At 34.4% G+C, this 24,260-nt stretch overlaps 1 protein-coding gene across 1 annotated transcript in view; it reads right to left on the minus strand.

The window, feature by feature from the left end:
* Positions 1 to 543: 543 nt before the first annotated feature.
* Adamts19 (ADAM metallopeptidase with thrombospondin type 1 motif 19) overlaps positions 544 to 24,260 on the minus strand; it is a 250,921-nt gene continuing 227,204 nt past the window's right edge. Inside the window, exons 21-23 of the mRNA XM_042692116.1 lie at positions 23,882 to 24,034; positions 2,780 to 2,957; positions 544 to 763 (exon numbers count right to left, since the gene is read on the minus strand). Of these exons, the coding sequence (XP_042548050.1) occupies positions 612 to 763; positions 2,780 to 2,957; positions 23,882 to 24,034 (483 nt within the window). The 3' untranslated portion in view covers positions 544 to 611. The remainder of the gene's footprint in view (positions 764 to 2,779; positions 2,958 to 23,881; positions 24,035 to 24,260) is intronic.

Raw genomic sequence — 24,260 nt, forward strand, 5'->3', positions numbered from 1 at the left:
GAACATGACCAAAGTCTTTGTTTAAAATATTATTATAGCACCAGTAGAATTTGACTAAATGTGAACCAAATTCATAATAAGTTCTCTAAAATCCTATTCAACAACATGAGGTTTGTTATGTTTGTATATCTCCTGCGTATGAGAGAAAATAGGTTAATTCTGTAGCAGGACACCACAAAAAAAAAAAAAAAAGAAAGAAAGCATCATTTTTCTCCATATGTAACTAAACTATTGTGCTAATATATGTGCTATTGTGCTGTATATGTGCAGATAATTCAAAAGTATTGAAGAGAGAATAGCACCTTAGAAACAACCCTAACATAAATAGTATAACAAAAAAATTTAAGTCTAATAATCTCTTTACTTCTCTTTTCTTATTTGTTTCCTGGACCTAGCTCATTCACTTACATAAAATTATTTATGGAGCCCTATATTATAAATCAAATGTTTGTATAAACAAAAACCACATTAGATGTTTGGCAAGCAAAAATAAATTAATTTGATTAAATTATATGCAATCTGATAATATTTGGTCTGAAAAACATGCTAGTGGGGTGTTTATAAATAATGTAATTGCAAAGAGAGGGAGTGATTGGCCAGCTTCCTAGAGGTCAACTCTTCTGCTGAAGCTTTTGGGCATAGAAATCCCTGCACATGTCGCAGCATCGCTGATACCACCTCATGTCTTGACACAGGTTCTTTTCTCGGATCACTCGGCAGTAAACAGGCCATTGATCTCCTAAGCACTTGAAAGTCAGAGCAGCTATCAACAAAATATAATGAACTTACTACATGTAGAGATCATACATATTATTAGTAGAGACACAATTCAGTCACTTAAGTGGAGTTACTGTGACACATTTACATTGCTTTCTGAAACCTAACACACACACACACACACACACACACACACACACACACACACACACACATCCTGTAATAAGGGAGCACAGTGAATGAATAATGTTACTATTCTAAACTTTTTAAGCTTACTGGAAATAGATTTCCCACATCAATGTGTGATATTTCTCAGTTTCAATTTTGAACCTTTCTTTAAATTTGTCTTGGCTTCATTATTAATACTGTTATTAGTGGAGACACCAGGGTTTGAACTCAGTGCCTTACACTAAGTCAGTTCATGCTCTTATCACTGAGCTACACCTCCAGTCTAACTTTTGGCTGGTTATTTTGGAGATGCAGTCTTGCAGGCTTCTCTGCTAAGCCTCCTGAGTAGTTGGATTTACAGTCATGTCATAGTCCCTGGCCTCTTTTGGAATGCAAACTAATAAACATTGCTATGAATGAAATTGTAATGAAATAGAAATTTGAAAATGTACTCATTGGAGTATCTAGAGAGAGTGATTTCAGATCTTCTAAACTGAAAGGTGATTATTATGAGTAACTGAAATTTACCAGCATACTTAGTGTTTGGAATGGGAATCTAGTATAGAAATTTGGTCCTGCATATTCCCCTCAGTTACTAGAAGAAATAATAAATTCTAGAATCCAAAAGGAAGGCAAATCTTGCCAGTATTCAAATTCAGCTAATAATTCCACTTTTTAAAAATTTAGGTTTCCTGCCTTGCCTTGATGTGCCTATGTTTTGGGATAAACATTTCAGAAATACACAAAATGCAATATAAAATCCTTCCTAATACAATATTTTCTGCCAAATGTTTTTCAAGCACTCCAAGTAATAACTAGAGCAAGAAATTATGTTGTTATTGAATATATGGACATTTATTCAATAAGGCTTCTATAATAAGACTTGCAAATCCACAAGTGGATCCTTTAAGTTTTGTCTTAATTAGTCTTATTATACTTGGTCTGCCTATTTCTTAAAATGTTATTTGGCTCAAAAGGAAGATTTTTGTATTTGTTTGGGGAACCAAATTTGGCATTACATTGAATTTGCTGCTTGTAAACCCACATATAATTTAGTTCCTTGTATTTTCTCAATCACACTGCATGATACTAATTATTCTTTTGGAGATTACATGTAGAGGTTATTACTGAAGTGTTAAAATAAATGAACTCACTGACAGCCAGGTAGGAGTGCTATTAAAAAAACTCTAAGTTGGGAGGTGCCAGTGGCTCACACCTATAATCCTAGCTACCAAGGAGGTTGAGTTCTGAGGATTGCAGTTCAATGTCAGCCAAGTAGGAAAGTCTGTAAAACTTTTATCTCCAATTAAATAACAATAACAACAAAAAGCCAGAACTGGAGCAATGGCTCAAGTGGTAGAACACTAGCCTTAAGTAGAAAAACTCAGACAGAGCACTCAGGCCCTGAGTTCAAGTTCAAGGGCTGAGACCAAAAAAACCCCCCCCAAATCAAAACAAAACAACAAAACCCCCCACTAATTTTATAAAGGCCTTAATGACCAAGCTAATTAGTTTTTTTGGTCTTTTATGTAACTATAGGCTACATCCACTCAAAAAAAATTTCTGCTTTTTGTTTATAGATGAGATTAAACAATAGAAATTGAGACTATTTCATAATGTAAAACACCATTATTTTCTTTTATCCTGACTTTAAGCAGACACTTTCAAGAATCAAAGCAGTTAAGTATTAAAAATTTTTTTTTTATACAAAAAACCCATCTGGCTATTTGAGGCAAATAATGTTGTAAATAGAAGCAACTTAATCTAACCAAACTACTCATCCAATATAGTTTTACAGCTCACAGGATTTAAAGTGGTATGCAAATGAGAAGAAGTTATAAGGATATAAAGATTTCTATGCTTCAGAACCCCATCCACTTTCTGGTCTGCTTACCAAGTCTAGGTGATGTTATGGTATTTACATTGATCTTCTCATTGCAGGGCTGAAGGTGGCATGGCCTATATGCTGCAGGTTTTTCTGAAGAGAAACATTCATTTCCATGTCTTCCTGTGATCTTATGCATGCACTGGATAACACGAGACTGCATTCCTTTGCCACAGGTAATTGAGCACTAGCAAAGATATAAGATGTATTAAGAGTGCTTTTGTCGTTTTCTTTTCGTGGATGTAAGTCATCTTTTAAAGATAGTCCTCAAGAATTAGACAGGAACAACAATCCAAAGTTGATGCAAAACGTGAATCATTCTCACAAATTCTGCTGAAAATCTGACTGTCCCATAGCCAGTTTTGAGCATTGAAAGACATTGGAGTAGAAAGATGGCTAAATAAAGTTAGAGAGTGTGACTTGAAAGGAAATGCTTGGACAGCCAGTTTTCAAAGTTTTGCAACCAGATTTGCAAGAAGTAATTATTCATTATTTATTACACTTTAGTCGTTGATGTTGAAATGTTAGCATATGATCAATTATGGCACTTAAATCCTTTATTTTTGCTCTGATCTGAAAGTATTAATCAATAGTGTATATATATATATATATATATATATATAAAATTTTATAGATGGTTTATCACCCTGATGAGATTGTTGAAATAACAACTACTTATTAGTAAACTAGATGACATTCATTCTAAAAGTAATGAAAATATCTGACAATCTGGATTTGCTAATAAATGCACTTTTATTTTTCTCTCTGCTGGTACTGGGGCTTGAACTTAGGACCTGAGTGTTGTCCCTTAGTTTTTTGTTTTTTTTTTTTCCTTTTTTTGCTCAAAGCTGATGCTGTATCACTTGAGTCACAGTTCCACTTCTGGCTTTTGGTAGCTAATTGGATATAAGAGTCTCACAGTCTTTTCTGCCCAGACTGGCCTTGAACCACGATCCTCAGATCTCAGCCCTCTGAGTAGCTAGGATTATAGGTGTGACCAGTGCCTGGAAAAATGCACTTTTAATAGATTTCTTGCAGCCAAATATAGTTTGTACAACCTTTTGCAGAGAAGAATATACTTAATGTGCAACAGTCTTATTATAGAAGCTTCATGCTTCCATATATGTCATTAGAATTATTTGGCTGAGAAAATACACTTGTTTTATAATCCCAAAACTATATGTAAGACAGGGAATTTGCTTGTGCTTCTGAAAATGACTGTTTATCAGGCATATTCTTCTCTATGCAATAAAGATTTACCCATATTTGATTAAGCATATTTAGCAAAATAGAACTATTTGAACAAATGATATCACTGTATGTTATTCTAATTCAAAGTAGAAAAATGCTTTGTTTTCCTTTATGACAGAAGATTTGAACTCAGACCTCAGAGTTTTAGGCAGTGCTTGAATTCTGTTCCTGGACCCTTTCAGCTTTAGTTATTTTTCAAGTAGAATCTCAAGTTTTTGCTTAGGGTATGCCTCAGACCACAGTCTTCCTACCTACCTCCCGCCTATCTAGAACCAAAAGCATATGTCATTATGCCTGGCCTATTAGTTCTCTTTTTTGCCTAGGTTGGTCTCAAACCTCAGCTTTCTAAAATTTTCTTCTCTGCATTTACCAAGTCAGTATTAGGACTGATTTCTCTTCGCTGTAAGTTCTTTGCTTATTCTGGACATGTGTCTCATTTTTTTACATATATATTCTGAATCCCCCCCCCCCCCATAAGCCACTAGCTTAGTCTACTGTTGTCAAATTTATCTTTAATACTTGCTTTCTATAGAATCCCACTCATCTGAATATATGTTCTTATTTTATTTTTACATACGGACTCTCCATTGACAAGTATCTTTGGTTATTGATTTCCCCATTACCTACAAGATAGGTAATTTTATTTTTGCCTTTTTCTACCCCTTCAAGCTTTTTCTGTAATGTAAATTTATCATGTTCACATAATTTCTATCCATACTTGTCCTCATATCATGCTTCTCTTCATTAGGCTCCATCTCTTTTCCAGACATAGTCTCAAATTCTACCTTTTCCCATAAAGGCTTGCATATCATCCCAACTAAGTATGCATGTTAATGCATAGTTAATGCATAGTTTAAACCATGAATCTGTATACTGAGAGCATACTCCCAACCATGTGGAGATTCCTAAAAACAGATTTGATGGCAAGTAATTTCTAAGTCAATAAACTCTTCAGGGATCTGAGAGTCTTCAGTTAATAAAAACCAATCAACTTGATTATACTCTGTGGTCAGGGTTGGGAAACTACTGACCAAAAGTACTTGCTCTGCATTTAACATAGACCAGATTGTGTGGTTTCTTATTTTTCAGTATTTCCTTTTAATGCACACAGTTTGTATCTTGGTAGATAAAATTAAGCAAATAAAACCAGATTTATTTTCATGCCATTTTAAATTCAAAGAAAATTCCACATTTCAGGTATGACAGAAGCTTGCCATGAAAGAATGGGATTTTACATGCTATCACTAAAATGATTCTACAGATAGTTGAGCTTATTGTTTGTATGTTGAAGATGGATTTGCACTATGTTGTCCAGGCTGACCTCAAGGAGTCCTATTGCCACAGTATCTGAATAGCTGAGACTACATGTACGCAATGTTACTTTAACATTTTATTTCGTAAACATGTATGCACAATGTTCAATTTGTACCTGATGGACTACCAGTTTTCAGCAAATAGAGATAAAAAATCCTCATAATTATATATTACTATAGAATTGGCATTTTCCTTTCAGTAAAATTTAAATTTAAAACTACTATGAGAGGAGTAACTAATATGGCTTAAAAAATTTTTTTTTCATCTTAGGTTAGTTGTGGTGGCTCATGTCATAATCATAGTTACTCAGGAGGTTGAGATCTGGGGATTATGGTTCAAAGCAAGTCAGGCTGGAAAGTCTGCAAGACTCTTAATACCTACCTAAGCACTAAAAAAACCCCCAAAAAACACAAATCAAAAGGCCATTGGAAACTGCTAAGGCTCAAGAGGTAAAGCAATAGCCTTGAGTAAAAAAGCTCAGGGTCAGCTGCCAGGCCCTGAGTTCAAGCCTCCAGAGAGGTACTAAAAACAAACAAACAAACAAACCCTGTCATCTTAAAATCAATTTATGCAATATACAATGAATCTAATTATGCCAATAAAGACATCATGCTTTCTTAGAAAATATTTTGGAAAAAAATGAAATAGTTAAGCTGAAACACAAAAGAGGGTAAGATTATATAAAACAGCATGCTTGTATGTACTCCTAAAATTCTGCATATTTTAAAAACAATCACAATATTTGTAAAACCAAAAGAATACTAGAAACTTTTTAGAAGAGAATGAGTTAACTCATATGAGAAAAGGAAAATTCTCAATTGTATTTCAGAGATATTCAATAATCAGTCAGAAACTATTTGTGATAATATCTATTAACCATATAAAATCAACATAGAGGACATGAACCAATCAAAGTAACACACCATTTTCAGCCTTGACAAAAATGAAATAAAATAGTTATATGTGTATTATACAATGTATAATCTTAGCTAATATATACCTGGGTATATATATATGTATATAACATATATACATATATATGTATATACATGTATATAGGTATATATACATGTGTGTGTGTGTGTATATATATATATATATATATATATTACCAGAAAACAATGGAAGTTCTGTAGTTTGTCTAAAACAGTATCATTTCTGCTCTTGACAACAGTAGAATATATTTTAATATTAAATTGTTTTTCATTTTCTGCAGATTGTAATTTTCACTAAACATCTTATTAATAAGACACTTACTATTAAGTATTTTCTTTATAAAATACAAGTTGGTAAAAACTTTATTACAAATATGTGAAAAGTAACCAGATATTTGAAATGGAACAATTGAAATCCTAAGATACCTTCTAAACTAGTTCTTACTTTAGTATAGAAAACAATATTGAGATTTCTTTGTTGCTTTGTATGTCCCTCCCCCACGGTATAACCCCTGCTTTCATTGTATTTGATGTTGATATAATTTGTGGAGGGGAAGGGAAAAACAAATAATTTAAATAGGGATATAGGTGGACCCATTGCAACAAGGAGATGTAGAAGTCGTTATGTCAAAAAACGAACTTTACAACTTTTTTTGTGGGGGGGACGGAGGGGGGGAGATAGGAAGGGATGGGAAGAGGAAACAAAGGAGGAGGCAACAATGCTTGATAAGAAATGTACTCATTATTTTGCCCATCTAATTGTAACCCCTCTATACGGTATTTTCACAATAAGTAAATAAAAAAAATAAACAACCCCCCCCAAAAAACAATGAGATGTACAAGTCGTTATGTTGAAAAACGAACTACACAACTTTGGGGGAGGGGATAGGAAGGGGAAACAATGGAGGAAGCAACAATGCTTGATAAGAAATGTACTCAATACCTTGCCCATGTAATTGTAACCCCTCTCTGTATGGTATTTTCACAATAAAAAAAAAAGAAAAAAAAGAAAACAATCTTGAATTGTTGGCTATTTTGTCAATGACATTGTTATGATTGAAAACAGACAGACATTAAAAGAAAAAGCAAATATTCTGGCTTGGAAATTAGAAGACCTAACTTTTAATATTGCCTACAGCAATGAATATCTGGAATTTATTTTTCCTTTTTGTTGTGTAATGCATTGAAGTAGGTCATAGCAACAGATTCAGGTCTAAATTACTATGGAGGTAAAAAGTCCCAGTAATTTATTATTGAATGTCATCATTCTTGGTCAATTTTCAAGTGGCAAAACTGTCTAAAGATTAAATTCACTAGCACATTATTTACTGTGATACATAAATAACAGGAGTATGACATATATTCTGTCAAACAATATCCAAAAATTGTAATTTATTTGAATGTCTCTGAATTCTTCACCATGTTTTGAGGTTTTCAAATATTTTCTGATTCCCTATTATGTTAAAAAATAAAAAAATCAGATTACTTATACTGTGAATATACTGTCTTATTCAATAATTCTCATTAACAAATCACAATGATATACAATAGGTGGTAGAATGCTAATCGCTTCAGAAGATGGAAGCAGAATACTAATCTCTGTGGAAGCTTACTTTACTTTTAACCAATTATTTTGTATGTTAGTAGGTTACATTACAACATCATTGTTGGGTTTTTGTTTGCTCTTGTTTTTGTCTTTTTTTCCAGTACTGGGGCTTAACCTTAGAACCTGGCTGCTGTTCCTTAGTATTTATGCTGCACCACTTGTGCCACAACTTCACCTCTGGCCTTTTGCTCATTAATGATAAAAATCTCACAGACTTACCTGCCCAGGCTGGCTTTGACCCATGATCCTCAGGTCTCAGACTCTTGAGTAGCTAGGATTAAAGTCATGAGCCACCAAAGGCTGACTCACTATTGCTTTCTGATGAAAGGAAACTAGAAATACTACTTTTGAGAGCTTTTACTCTACACAATGCTAGCATTATTTAGTATTTCTTACATGTTAGGAACTTGTGTTAGAAGTTACAATATTTCACATGACACCCAATAGTGCTATCATTATCCTTCTTAAACAGGTGAGAAAATAGAAAATACAATAATTTAAACAACTGGTCCAATGTTTTGCATCTAAGAAGTACTAGAATTGGAATATCAACTTAATCATAGGAATTCAGCTTTAAAGCTTAAGCTACATTTGATACCTTGTGATTGAAAATGGTTTTATGTTAGATAACTTTTTATTCCTATCTTTCTATTAAATTAAGCAGTGAACTAGAAGGCTGTTTTGGGGTTTTGTTATAATGTTGACTGAGTGTATAAGATAAATTCTTTACCTTAAGGGTAATTCACATGAATGGCTCATGTTTAGATACAGTGACCATATCATGTGTTTCCCAAATCAGGACATTGTAGAAAAAGATATTAATATTAATTATTCACAGACTATCTGCCTGAACAAACTTGAGGAAATTAAGTCATATAGTTAACAAACAGCCAACTAAGAGATTTATGCTTTAGAAAATAAATGTAACACATGAATATGTGAAATACTGATAAATCCCAAGCATTGTCTAATATGCACTTTATAAATGGAAAGAATGAGGTATGTAGAAAATATTTTACTTGTTCATTCAACAAATATTTATTAATGTTGACAATGTGCCAAGCATTCTTCTGGACATTCATTATGAAAGAGTCCACAAAATAGACAAGACCATAACCACACCACTCTATGGGACATGCTTTTTTGTGGCCAATCAGGGAACAGGAGAAAGAAACTGGAGTAAAATATGCCCAAATTTTTAGATATTAACAGGCACTATGAAGCAAATTAAATGTGATTCCTAATTCTGTGTTGCTTCTGAGTTGCATAGACTATGAGATTCACCAGATCTATTTCCATGCTAACGTTTTATACTTGTCCCACAAGCACTCGTCCTGCTTTTGTTTTTGTTTTTTTTAAATTTACAGTAACAGCTATGTTTGAATGGAGACTCTGTGTCTATTAATTCTTTCATTGTAAAAATAAGGATTTGTTGATGTTTTTCAAAGTGAATAAGGGAAACTAGAACTCCTGGCAACAGGTCAAAACTGTCCAATTAAAAATCCAGAACCATAACATTTCAAAAAAGGAGCTGATAAATGGGATTACATCAGACTTACAAGTTTCTGCATAGCAAATGACCTTACTAATAAGCTAAATAGAAAAATCACAGAGTAGGAGAATATTTTTTACCAGCCTAATATCCAAAATATACTTGGAGCTCAGAAATTTGGACTAAAAATACTCAAAGAAACAACAACTCAGATATTAAATGGGCTCATGATTTAGAGCGATTTAGACATCTAGAAGAAATAAATATGGCCAATAGACACATGAAGAAATGTTCAGCATCTCTGGTCATATAGGAAATGCAAATAAAAACCACACTATGATAACAATTCACCCCAGTTAGAATGGCCATTATCAAGAAAATTAGCAATAACAAATGCTGTTACGGATTAGGCCAAAAGGAAACTCTATTACACTGTTGGTGGGAACGGAAGCTTGTTCAACCAGTCTGTAAAGAATTATGGTGGGGGGACTGGGAAAGTGGCTCAGTGGTAGAGCACTTGCCTTGCATGCCTGAGGCCCTGGGTTTGATTCCTCAGACCATATAAGCAAAAAGAAAAAAGCCGGAAGTGGCGCTGTGGCTCAAGTGGTAGTACTCTAGAGCCGAAGAGCTGAGGGCAGTGCCCAGACCCAGAGTTCAGGCCCTATGACCGGCCCCCCCCCCCCAAAAAAAAAGAATTATGGTGGGTCCTCAAAGAACTAAACATAGAACTAAACATAGAAACCAGCAATTCCACTCCTGGGCATTCATTCAATAGAGCACAAACTAGGATACACTAAAGCCATCACCACAACTACTTGAAGAAAATAAAAATATATTTAAAAATACTATCTTAAAATTAAAGCTATTGTTGCCTCTTGGAAAACATAACTCATAAGAAAAAAAGAAAGAAATATATTGATGTTAGGATGAAATATATTGTCAAGAAGAAAATTTAGATTTTACTTTAATCATATTATTTTGAAAATACGCATCAACATAATAACCAAATCTACTTATTGTTATTTTAGGAATATTCCATATTTGTACATTAAATCATAATTTGAGGTAATATATACATGGAAAAATAGTTCCATATCTATTCTTAAATAATTGTGCTAAACTTAATTGCTGAAATGTTAGTTTCTAACTTTCATTTCAGGACTTCAAAATAGTCACACATATTTTAGTTACTTGTCACTGTATATATTTATATTACTTAGATTACTTAGATTTCTGAGTCACTTGGGAGATTATAGTATAAGGATAGTTATATATTTGGATTATATAATCAGCTAGTTTATTTTGCACATGTTAAGCACAATCCTACAGGAACTGCTAAACTGTTCAAGCTGGAATCCTGTAAAATGTCATCTTAAAAGATTTTGCCAAAAAGGCAGAAAACTCATAATAAAAGTATCACTAAAAGTATTTATTTAAATAATTAGTAGACTAATGAAAAGCAACTAAACAATGTTTGGTCTTTTTATGAATTCCTTACAAATGAAAAAAAATCCCTTCTGTGTATTTAGGAGTTAAAATAATAATTCTCACGCTTGGCCAGCACAGAGGTTACCCAAAATTCCTTACCTCTGGCCTGTGCCAAAGATATATATTTTGGAGAGAATGTGTGTTCTGTAGGCCAACAGCTTAGGAAGATTCTGTAATACTTTCCTCATTTCCAGCTGTTCTCTATAAGAAATAGGAATTCCTAAATTAAGGGAAAACTGTCACTGGCAGAGATCAAATTGATTTTTCCTCTGCCAGTATTATAAACAATATTACAGGATCTGATATAATCTAAAACAATAAGTGCCAGTTAGTAACTAGGTTAATAGGCCTAATGTGGTTAATTTGTCATTGGGAATAAATGGGTTATTTAAAAGTGGTTTAATAAGATTAAAGTAGTGTTCACAGTGGAGAGTGGCTCTCATAGGGAAACTAAATGATGACTTCTACTGGAAATTATTAGCACAACATTCCTATTCATTTATGTATATGTTTATCCATTCTACCTTTCAACCTGTTAATAAAGTGTGTGTGAAACAAGAACAAAGAAGCAATGTTGACTTTTTTTTTTAAGATTTAGCAATTATTCTGGTCAGGGTTTCATTGTCTTTTTAAAACAGTTTGTCTCACTTATATAATTCATGGTTTATGGAATCTAATCCATTCCTAGAAGTGAGCCATTTGAGGGTGTTTTCTCTGTGTGCTTTATTCATTTCTTTTTGAGCTATTTTATTTTTCTCATTTGTTATAATGTTCATACCCCTCTGCTGTCTTTAGTGAAAATGCTGGCTTATATTAACTATATGTAAATAAGTCAAGACAGTGTGTATAATGAAGTTAAATTGCTCCTGGATAATTTAGAGAGAGTTGAATATGTTATAAGAGGACTGTCAAAATAATTTAAATAATTTTATACTGGAATAAATATTGATCAGTACAACAGTGGAAGAAATTATAAAGTAGTAGGCTCAATTATACTAGAACTCATCCTACAAATTGCTGAGTGTTACAGAAGTTTGTTCCCCACCCACCGCCCTGCCCCCTGCCAAAAGGTCACCTGTGTGCATGGGTTTATTTACTAGAACAGCATTTCGACAACTTAGGCATTTGATTTGGTCCTTGAGGACATGGATGGCTGGAAGGATGTTCTGTGAAGGAAGAGTCCTACAAAGACAAAGAGACTGTAAAAGTAACAATTTCCCATATCTAAGCTTAATATACACTTGAGTAGATGAAGGTAAGGGAACACTTACTAAGAGACAGAGTAGGTTAAAATATGGAAGTTCACTAGGTAAGGTGAAACTCTCTAGGAGTGATGGTATGCCCAGTGGGGATTCTCTAGAAACATCTATTCTGCAGATTGAACAATGAGATCATCTCTTGTGAATCATGGTTCTGAAAGAGTAGCAGAGGGGAAGGAAAGCGTTATCTGAAGCACCACTGGTGATGGATAAAAAGAGAATGAACTTTAGTATTATATTGAGACTGTCTAGTAACTAAGACAAAAAGTGCCAAGGAGAGAGTCTAGCTTGGGCAGCTGGGAGAATGCTATTGACATTTTAATTATTTTTAGAAAAAAACCCGAAGGTGTGCTAGGATTTCAGGAGACAAAATAAAGAAATGTGGGTTAAAGAGACAAAATTCAAGTAGCCACTAGATTTTTTTTGGGGGGGTCCGGTCGTGGGGCCTGAATTCTGGGCCTGAGCACTGTCCCTCAGCTCTTCAGCTCAAGGCTAGCGCTCTACCACTTGAGCCACAGTGCCACTTCCGGCTTTTTTCTTTTTGTTTATATGGTGCAGAGGAATCGAACCCAGGGCCTCAGGCATGCAAGGCAAGCGCTCTACCACTGAGCCACCTTTCCAGCCCCCTAGCCACTAGATTTTTAATGCCCTGCTTTTCTAACTAAGTCAGCTCTAATTTGAGTTGAGGATATAGACAGAGGACTCTCGAAGCTCTAATTCAGCTGTTCTATTTCTCCTTTCTTTCCTGCTCCTCAATTAACCTTCTCACATTTTTCAGTTCCCCTTGCCAGCAGCTGTATCTTCTCCAGTATGTCTTTTTTTTTTCGGGGGGGGGGGGGGTGGTCTCATTGTCCCCAGCTTGTCTTTAATGGTGGGAGTTTCCTGATCTGCAGCTTCTCCGCCAAGAGTCGCACCCTCCCCAGACACAATTACTTTTTGAAAATTTCCCATCACCTAGAGGTTAATGACACAGAATTTATATTTCCGTCACATACTTCTCCTCTGATATGCCCATAAGATATCAGTGTGTACCCTTTATGAGCACATGAAAGTTCAAAATGGAACTCAGAATCCATTCTTTACCTAAGGTTTACACTAGCGGCTTTAGCCAGAAGAATAAACCTGAGATCTCCTTAGCACTTTCATGCTGTCTTTTCCTGCTACAAGTTCTGTTCCTCTTAACTTCATAAAAATTTCTCAGTCCTATACATTCTGCGTCTTTTCATTGACACTACTATTTAAATAGTATTTATACACCTATGTGCATACGACTCTATGCTAAGAACTTGTCTTGAATTACTTCACTTAGATCCATTAACTTTTTGAACAAAAGAATCAGAATTCAAACAAAGCTGTATGACTCTACTACCTCACCTCTTCTTTTTTTTTTAATTGTCAAGGTGTTGTACAGAGGCATTACAGTTACATAATTAAGCTAATTAATTCTTGTTGAACTTGTTAGACCTTCCCTCATTTTTCTCTCACTTTTCAACCCCCCTTCAATCCCCCCCTCAAGTTGAACAGATAATTTCCAACATATTATCTTGTGTATATCGCTGTTAGTTCCTCCCTTGTCCTTTGTCTCACCATTCTGTTGTTCTCCTTCTCTTCCCTAATTCAGATAAACATCTACAATACCCACGGTACCAAAATCAAATACAGTGACATAGGGGACAACCCACAGGTGGAAGAACACACAAAAGAAACAAGAAATTACATAATACAGTAAAAACAACAGCAAGGAATAACCTCTTATGTCCATGTGTTGGAATTCATTTCACTTAGCATCATCTTATATGGTCATATGTACATCACTATTGAGCTTTTCTGCTCATCTGCTAAGATTATCCTAACTATTGAAAATAAGGGAAACCATGGAAACTATGTTTCTTTGGGTCTGGCTTACACAGCTTCTTCAGTAAATAGTATTGGAAAAATTGGTTAAACACCTGTAGAAAACTAAAGCTAGATCCTTATATATCACCCTGCACCAGAATCAACTCCAAATGGATCAAAGACTTTGAGGTAAAAGACACTCTGAAAACATGACAGGAAGGAACAGGAGAAACTCTAGGGCTCCTCGGCACAGGTCTTTGAACAAACACCCAGAAACACAACAGGTAAAAGAAAGGTTGGACAAATAAGACTGCAGGAAACTGCAGAACTTTTGCATGGCGAAGGACATAGCTAGTAAGATCAATAGAAAGCCCATGGATTGGGAGAAGATCTTCACTAGCCATAAAACAGACAAGAGCCTCATATCTAAAATATACTTAGAACTCAAAAAATTAAATCCGTCCAAAACAAATCCTCACAGAAACAACTGCCCCATTAATAAGTGGGCTAAATACTTAAAGAGAGATTTCTCTGAAGAGGAAATAAGAATGGCCAATAGACACATGAAGAAATGCTCAACATCTCTGGCCATAAAAGAAATGCAAATGGGTGGGGGGGGGGGGGAGGGAGGATGGGAAGGGATGGGAAGGGTAAACAAAGAAGGAGGCTACAATGCTTGATAAGAAATGTACTCACTATCTTGCCCATGTAATTGTAACCCCTCTGTACAGTATTTTCACAATAAAAAAAATAATAAAAAAAATTAAAAAAAGAAATGCAAATCGAAACAACGTTGAGATTCTACGTTACTCCAATTAGAATGGATAAAATAAAAAAATTCAATAACAACAGATGCTGGAGGGGGTGTGGATGAAAGGGACACACTACTGTACTGTTGGTGGGATTGTAAACTTGTTCAACTATTCTGGAAAGCAGTGTGGAGGTTCCTCAAAAGACTAAATATAGAGCTTCCTATGACCCAGCAATCCCACTTCTGGTCATTTACCCAAATGACCACAAACAAGGCCATACTAAAGCTACCACCACAATTATGTTTATTGCAACATTATTCACCATAGCTAAGATATGGAACCAATCCAGTAGACATCCTTCAGTAGATGAATGGATCAAAAAAATGTGGTGTACATACACACACACACACACACACACACACACACACACACACACACACACACACACACACAAAACTTGCGGGCAGGGATTGGAGGGAAAAGCTGAGAGAGTGTGAGGGAAGGAGTCATATTGTCCAAAACAAAATAAACTTGTTGTCCAACTTATGTAACTGTAACCACTCTCTATAATAACCATACAAAAAATTTAAAGAAGAAGCTGAGTAAGCATAAGTTTCTCCTTTGGCACCATATGTCTTCTCCATGCTTTTTATTTACTTACTTATTTTATTTACTTTTATTTACTTACTCCATACTTCTTATTTACTAGTAAGTTTTAGAAAAATTTATCCCTATTATCTGTAGATATTTTAAAAACTACTGCAATCCACTGTAGATACTATGAATTGAATATCTCATGATTCAAGGAACTTGTTAGTATGGGTTAGTTCAAAATTTCTGTTGTCCTAATTCAACAAGGATGGTGAATGTTCATGCTTTAAAACTCAAGCCACTATCCTTGGTTTCTTTCACTGATTGGTCTAACGATAATTGTGGGGGGGAGGCGGGGTGTGTCAGGGGCTTGAACTCAGGGCTGTGCACTGTCCTGAACTCTCTGCTCTTCAAGGCTGGCACTCTACTTCTTTGATCCCCAACTCCACTTCCCATTTTCTGGTAGTTAACTGGAGACAAGAGTCTCATGGACTTTCCTGCCCAGAGGCTTTGAACTGCAATTCTCAGATCTCAGCCTCCTGAGAAGCCAGGATTACAGGCGTGAACCACCAGCACCTGACAACAATGATGTTTTCAGTGAAATACTTTTATAATTGTTTATAGGACATCTGTTCAACAGTTCTATGTGATAGTTTATAGTTATAAAAATAATAAAGTTATATATTTCAAATATTGACTGATTGGTAGAAGCAATTAGAAAATAATCTTAAGTAGAAATGCCAGCTAAGACTAGCTGGGTTCAGAAGAGCTCTCCAAGATAGAGATAATGTACAAATTTCCTACAGCTAGAAAAAACTGTATAGCACCAGCATTTGAAGTAAGAATAATGTCATATGAGTTCACCCAAAATGTATTACATAAAATATCATCTACCTACATCCTCTGAAAACATTACCTTTGGTAAAACCAAAAATGAAAAGAAAAATACTATATTTCCTGTCTATAATTTACCAAATATAGAAAAGTGTTAAAAATATCTGAAACTTCTAAAAGCAAATGAGCAAAATTACTCATTTTAATTTACATCAGGATTTCTCAGACCTGGAGACCATTCATCCCTGATGACAGAACTTTGGAAATAGAAGTCTTTTAAAGATCTCTTAAATTAATATAAATTTAGTCTTATGTAAGCAATGACATTTATATCTTTCATATGACCTGATTCAACTTAATAATTGTACCTACTTTACAGTCTAGTTTTTAAAAATTTATTCTCATTTTACTCATTACTATTATTCTCTAGTTTTAGTTGATGCTTAATATTTCTATTTTATATTCTCCTACAATAAAGGTAATTATACTGCAAGATAAATAAATTGGTTATTTGCTGCTAAATTATTTATTTTTCAATGGGAAATCTTAACAAGATTTATATTATTTATATTAAAACAATACCTGTATATATTCTCTTAGATGAATTTTGAAAACCTCTGAAAGATGATTGTAATTGGGATGGACTTTATGACAACATTGAGTCAATCCATGCATGTAGAAACATGAAGGGGCAGCAAGAAATCTTTGCTTAGAATTACTGAAACTGAGTGAAAAAAAAAACACTGGAGTGCAGCGGTGTGTGATTCAGAAGCTTATGTTATCTGTGTTTGAATGTGTAGCTAGTGGGAGTGCATATGAGTCCCTGTGTTCAATTCCAGCAACCATTGTCCTCCAAAGATACATACTTTATTTCAGAGCGCCATTCTGTTTATTTTATGATGTGCTGGGATCAAACCTACGGTTTTGAAGTTAGGAAAGCACTCTAGCATTGAGACCTACATGTGCAGCACAAACAATATTCTTGATGGTCATATCAAGGTTTATTTCTTTTAATTTCCCACAAAGACTCAGAGATTTCCTTCAGTTAGAAGAAATGCCTTGTGATAATTCTTAAATTCTTACCCATGCAATAAGTCACAAGCAACACTGTCAATGTTAATTTTAAGGAAAGTTAAGCTTCTGTACAGAAAATAGAAGGCAGATGATCAGACTACAGAATCTGTGAGCCTGTTAGTTCAATTTTTTAGTGCTTCATACTCCATGGTTTATCTCTCTAAAAATCCACCATAACTAAAATAAGACATTATTTTTTCAAGAGACTTGAAAAATTATGCAAATCAATGACTTATTGACCACAGGCCTATTTAGATACAAGTAGGGCTTAAAAGTGATAGCATAATAAATCTTCCATTTTCCTTCCTAGATTTAAATACATCAGTAAATAGTATTTTGTGAAATTATTGTTTCTATTGTTTTACATTTGTTATTTTAACAATTTAACACAGAGACACTTTAAAGTTATAGTGCTTGATTATAGAAAGTATACTTTTAGAAAGATCTGGTACGATTTATTTGATTACTTTATACATCTTATCTTTGAACTTCTTTAAAAATAGGTTAACAATATAAATAATATGAATGCTAATTTTTTACAATATTTAAGAATCTATAGGATAATAAATCAAGTGGAATTTTATAGCATCAGTTATAATATGGTTAAGGAAATTATTTTTGTTGGGTGCTGGTGGCTCATACTTGTAATGTTAGCTAATTAGGATTGTGGCACAAACCAGGGCAAAAAAGTCTGAGAGGTGTTAGAATGCCAACCATTAGAGAATAAAAATGAATAGGAGCATATGGTGCCGAGTTAGTTTTTGTATTAGTGTTTACACACAAAAAAAGCATTATTTCTGCTAGAAATAATTCAGATGTATGAAGGCCTTTCATAGTTTCAAAAATAAACTCACGAAATCAATATTTTCTTTTTAGCTTACAACATGGTCCCCAAGATACAGAAAAATTATAAAACACCATTTTAAGGTTGATAACTAGATTTATAAGCACAGAAAATTTTAACTGAAGATAATAATCAAAGTAAGAGGAATTCACTTTTTTGCATGTGATTTTATAATTAGAAAGCTTGCTTTAATTACATATTTATGCACCTATTCATTTATGTATTTCCATTTCCATTGCTGGAGATTAAACCTAGGCCCTGTGCATGCTAGGCAAGTGTTCTCTACCAGTTGAGTTTTAACTCTAGCCTGAAATTATGCATTTAGAGAGACACATTTCCCTATCCAATAGTTACCTTATTTTTAAGTTCTTTATAGCTCTAATTCTTATCTTATTCAACTGAGCAAACTGAGTATGCCAGATAAGTTAAAAGTGACTCATCGTGTTTGAAGTTTTTCGTCTATCCACATTTACATAAACACATACTCAAGGAGCTGTACAAACTAAATCATGCAAAATGATTTACTGTGTTTCTAGATTTATTTTGGATTACTTCATCTCAAAACGACTCATATTCATAGTCCAAACACCTATTAATAATGTCCTAACTTGATATATGGCCCAAACTATTTATCGTCCATATTTTACAGGATGGAGTAAGTATGAATTGAATCTAAAAGTAGATCAGGAAAAATTAGAGACTCAGAGATGTCTTATCATTAAAATTCAGTTGAATAAAAAAATCAATAATTGATATGGGGACAAGTTAAATCTATAAAATCTTCCAAAAAAGCATCAAATTTTACATAACAGATAGATGAAATAATGCTTTCATTTGCTCTTTTGTCCTTCAATAATGCAAACCAGAAGTCGTAGAAGTTCAAATAAAGGCAAGAAGGTCAAATTCAAGCAGAAAATATGTCATTTTATTAAACACAAGGAACTGCATTATTTTTCAATCCAGTATTCCACACTTAGGACAGCTTTCATGAGTGAATTCAGATTTATGTTGCTGAGAAACATGTGGGCCATGTCCTGTTCCCCTGGAAAGTTCTTCAGACTAATCCTATCAGAGATATAGTAAGAATCTGACGTCCAATTGTGTCAGTGGTGAACCCAAGCCAGAACAAAGCAGCCGTACTCTGTGTCCTATTTTTTTTTTGCCAACTTTCCAGCCTCTATGAAGTAAACATGAACAATGTTCAGCATAGCCTGCATTACATCTACTTAGAAATCAGAGGGAAAATCTTTATAGCAGCTTTGTTCCAGCATACTAAATGTTTTTTCTGGTCTCAGTCTGTGAGTCTTTCTTCTACAGTTTACAGAAAACTCTCTGAAACATAAATACTAGAAAATATGTTGCCTGGTAGAAATACAGTGAATATAGGTTAAGGTATAAGCCATCTTCTTAGTGTGAATCTCTTAACATTACCTTCTCCCAATAATGTACTCTTAGGCAGTAAGAGAACTGAATATAAAATGTTCTCTACTTTATTCTCTGAGTGATACATTGTTATTATCAAGGGAAGTTTGAATATTCAGTATTAGATTATATAGACAATATCTTAAGTATTCCCAATTTAAGTGAATCCATGGCTTAATATTAGATGCACTGACTGATTAAATTATATAAGTAAAATTTGAGTGAAGTTGATAGATGAACTCATCTATCACCCTCACAGGAGCTCCAAAATCCATTCACAGCTGTTCACATCTATTTCTGTTCCAGGGACAAAGATGATAGAATAGGAGAACTATGTATTTTCTCTGTCCCTGGATACTATCATCACTGAAAGTTAATAATCACAGCATTATTCTTTTTGTCTGTAATTATTTTGGGATGGTCTCCATTTCAACAGAAAAGCAGTATCTCAGAAGTATCAAAGGAGGAATGAAATCAATAAAATTCACATGGAGCCACTGGTTTTAATTTGTGCACAATGTTGTTTAATTTTGTAATGCCAAGACCTCAAAAGTAAAGAAGAAAATATCTTTATGGGAAAGAAGACATAGTTATCTCAAAAAATTGGGGGAAACTAACAAATTTACAACACACCATATTTTGTAAATAAGCAAAGAAAGAAGCAGGCACAGAGAGGCTCATAGAGTCTGTACTGCAGCTAGAGAGCTGTATAGTAATAAAAAAAAATTAAACCAAATCACTCCAAATACACTTAAGAATTACATATATAATTGAAATACATTTGAAAAGTACGTTTTGAATTTAGAGTAAAAACAAAATCAGCATTCTTGATGAACTTCCCTATCTATCTATCTATCTATCTATGTATCTATCTATCTATGTATCTATCTATCTATGTATCTATCTATCTATGTATCTATCTATCTATGTATCTATGTATCTATGTATCTCTATCTATCTATCTATCTATCTATCTATCTATCTATCTATCTATCTATCTATCTATTGCCACATATTTGGGCTTGAGCTCAAGGTCTCACGCTCCATTGGCCTGCTTGCTCACCATTTGTGCTCTATCATTTGAGCCATACTTCTAACTTGGCATTTTAGTGATTATTTTGGAGATGGAGTTTCTTGGACTTTTCTACCTGGGCTTGCCTTGAAACACAATCACCCCTCCAAATCTCACCTCATGAGTATCTAGGACTACAGGTGTGTACCACTGTTGTCTATATATTTAGTTTTCTAAAATAAGAGGCTATAAAATGAGAGATCATCAGATAGAAACACTTCATTAATTAAAAGTAATACTAGGGGCTGGGAAGGTGGCTCAGTGGTAGAGTGCTTGCATTGCATGCATGAGGGCCTGGGTTTGAATCCTCAGCACCACATACGCAGAAAAAGCTGGAAGTGGCGCTGTGGCTCAAGTGGTAGAGCGCTAGCCTTGAGCTGAAGAGTTGAGGGAGAGTGCCCAGGCCCAGAGTTCAGGCACCACGACTGGCCAAAAAAACAAATAAAAAGTAATACTATTTGTCATGATAACAAGCTACCCTATCCCTGTTTCCTTAATAAGATCCTCTATTATGTTAAATATCACAACAAAACTAGGATCTTCTGGTTTTGTAAGTAAATGTTTGGGTTTTGTAGTTGAGCTGGGATTAATATTTATCACTGTTAGTACTTTTATTAGCAAGGTTGGAAAAATAGAGCTCATTTATTGCAATGGTTTTTAAGCTTTTCTTCGTCTTTGCCCTAGGGAATAATTATTTAAAGATATCCAGGGATGTGATGTATCTGGTAACTAGTAAGTGCTTATCTAGGATGCATGAAGCTCTCTGATTGATCCTCATCACCCAAGCATAAACTAGCAATAAAAATTGAAGAGAGATAACACACATTAGACATCAGCACACTCAGTTTACTGCAGCACTATTCACCATAGTCAGGGTATGGAATTCAGTCCAGATGTCCCACAATAATAGATGGATCAAGAAACTGTGGTATACATACACAATGGATTTTTTCTGATCCATTAGAAAAAATGATGTTATACCATTTGTAGGAAAATGGAAAGACCTGGGAAAAGTTATATTAAGTGAAGTAAATCAGGCCCAGAAAAAACAAGGATGCATATTTTCCCTTATATGTGGAAACTAGATTTAGCTTATAAACTTATATGTAAATATATTGGATGGTATGTAAGTATATACAAATCTATTAACTGAAATATGATAGATTCAAGGGACAGCTCAAATAGTGAAATTCCTTACAAAGGCAAAATCGAAGTTCAACAAAATAAATACCAGGAAGTGGATATTTGAAAGGGGTTGGGTGGGGTCAAGGGAAAAGGAATAAAGAGGAGAAGAGGGGAGAATGCACCAAGGATTCAAGGTATATCCTACAAAATTAAGAGAAGGGAAAGGATGAGTATGGGAGAGATGAGTGAGAATGTGTAGTGACATTAATCAAGGTATACTGTATTCATAAACGGCTTTGTTAAATGGCAACTCCTTTGTACAACTACCTAAAGGTAATAATAAAATGTAAAAAAAAAATGGGTAGAGTGGTAGCCGTGAGCTGAAGAGCTGAGGGACAGTGCCCAGGCCCAGAGTTCAAATCCCATGACAGACAAAAAAAAAAAAAAAAAAAAAGGAAAGATAGTGTTCAAACTTTACTATCAGAAATGAAATAAGGAAGAAATGAGTTACTACAAAGGAAAAGGATCAGGAGGCAACTTTGCCTCCCAGCTTTATCTATTGCTTTTTAAAATAATTTCCTCATCCTACCTTACATGTAAGAGATGAAAGGAGAATTAATACACATATAATTTGAAGACGCTCTTGTCTATTTCCCTTATCTTTTGATAGGGGATAAATATGTAAACATTCAATGGATTAACTTATTCTCTTATATAACACACTCATACAAACTGTCCTCCATCTCTTGAATTTCAAGCCAATGTCTTTCCCCATCATCCTAATTCACTGCTTTCCTTCAAATAAGGAAAACCATAAATCATGAACAAAACAGAAGTTAATTGTGGTTAGTTTGAAATTCTCTGCAGCCTGAAAGTTGCTTACTCTTAAAGATAAACTTTCTTAAGTGGTCCACTAGATAAAAGACTGCATGGTTGGAGTTAAATGTCTTACTGTAGTTAGGGGTAGTCTTAAACTGTGTACCAAGGTGTCCTGCAGAGCCCCAGTGAGAAATGGCTCATTACAGCAGACTCCATGAATAGGAGGTTACATTTGAAAAAGTACCAGCTCCTCTACACACAGGAGCAGCTGCATCTTCTTTACCCATTTATAAATTAAGAGAAGCTAGAGGATTTTTGTCTTCTAAGACAAGAATCTGTGATTCCATGATAATATATCACAACTGAATATATAGAATTATTAACTGATATTTACATTTCTGAAATCTAGAAGGTTAGAGCTAGTCTATTTTACCAAGATACCACTAGAAGTTTTTCTTAAAATAAAAGATTTTTAAAATACGTTATAGAGTAGATATGTTAATTTTTTCCACAGTCCAATTACATATGAGGTTCTACTTATGTAAATCTTTAGGAAACATTATTAGTATTGTGAAATACAACTTCCTATTCACTTATAACTGAACTGCATCCACTAAATTTGATTAAAGGACTTCGAGGATTCTGATTTTTCCAAAAATTAGAGGAAAACTATTGTCTTTTACCTATCAACATGTGAGTTCCCTTTGCTTGATTCTCTTGTTAACTTCTTTTTTTTAATTTTTAAATTTTTAATTTACTTAACTGATAACTTTTGTTCAGAAATATTTTGAGAAGTAAGGCCCAGTGATCTGTTGCTGCAATTCCAGCTATTTGAGAACTGCTATCAGGAGCCCGACAGTTCCAAGACCAGCTTGGGATACACCTTTACAAGTCCCCATCTCAGGAGGAAAAAAGCTGGGTGTTATGACATATACTTGTTTTCCTAGGTAATTGAGAGGCACAAATAGGAAGATCAGAGCCCAGAAGCCTGGGCAGAAATGAGCCTATATAAAACAAAACCAGCACAAAAAGGACTGGAGGTATGACCAAGTGTTAGAGTACCAACCTAACAAGCATGAGGTCCTGAGTTCAACCCTATGACTAACAACAAAATAACAACAACCTGACAACATAATAAGAAAATTAGCAATAAAACAATGGTAATAGCTATTATCAAATATGGTGGTAAATACAAGTTTTATTTTACTTAATCTTAATGCCATTCTAGAGAGTTCATGATCACAGGGAAATAAATTTAAGCCTAGATATAGTATATTCCCTGCTCATGATCTTTGTCTCTGCTCCTTGTTCCTCTTAAACTTCTTAGTATATGTATAGCACCTAGTAATGATGACATTATTAAAACTGATGAATGGAAACGGATGAGAAATTCTCACCTTAGACCAGTCACCCATCTGCCACACATAGCATTTTGAATAATCCTCACAATCTTCAGCCTCCCTCGGTCTGGTGGAGAGGACACATTTCTTTCTTGGGTTTGTACATCTCACTGTCCGATGACGAACACCTTTGCCACACTTGACTGAGCACTGAGATGAAAGGATCTGGATTCAGTTGGTGATTGAGATATGTACTATAAACTACATCATGTACTGCTTTTAAATTATTTCTCATAATCCCAGCACCAACATAAAAACCAGAGAACAGAAGTTAAAAGACAAGTTTAAAGGCAGAACCAGCTAAGCAGCTGTATGTGAGGCCATACGGTGTTTAAGTCACAGTTTTGTAGGTAAGTGGTTTTGAGCATATTAGGCC

This window comes from Dipodomys spectabilis, unplaced genomic scaffold, assembly GCF_019054845.1.
Source record: "Dipodomys spectabilis isolate Male_0828 unplaced genomic scaffold, ASM1905484v1 ptg000147l, whole genome shotgun sequence".
Classification (NCBI taxonomy): Eukaryota; Metazoa; Chordata; class Mammalia; order Rodentia; family Heteromyidae; genus Dipodomys; species Dipodomys spectabilis.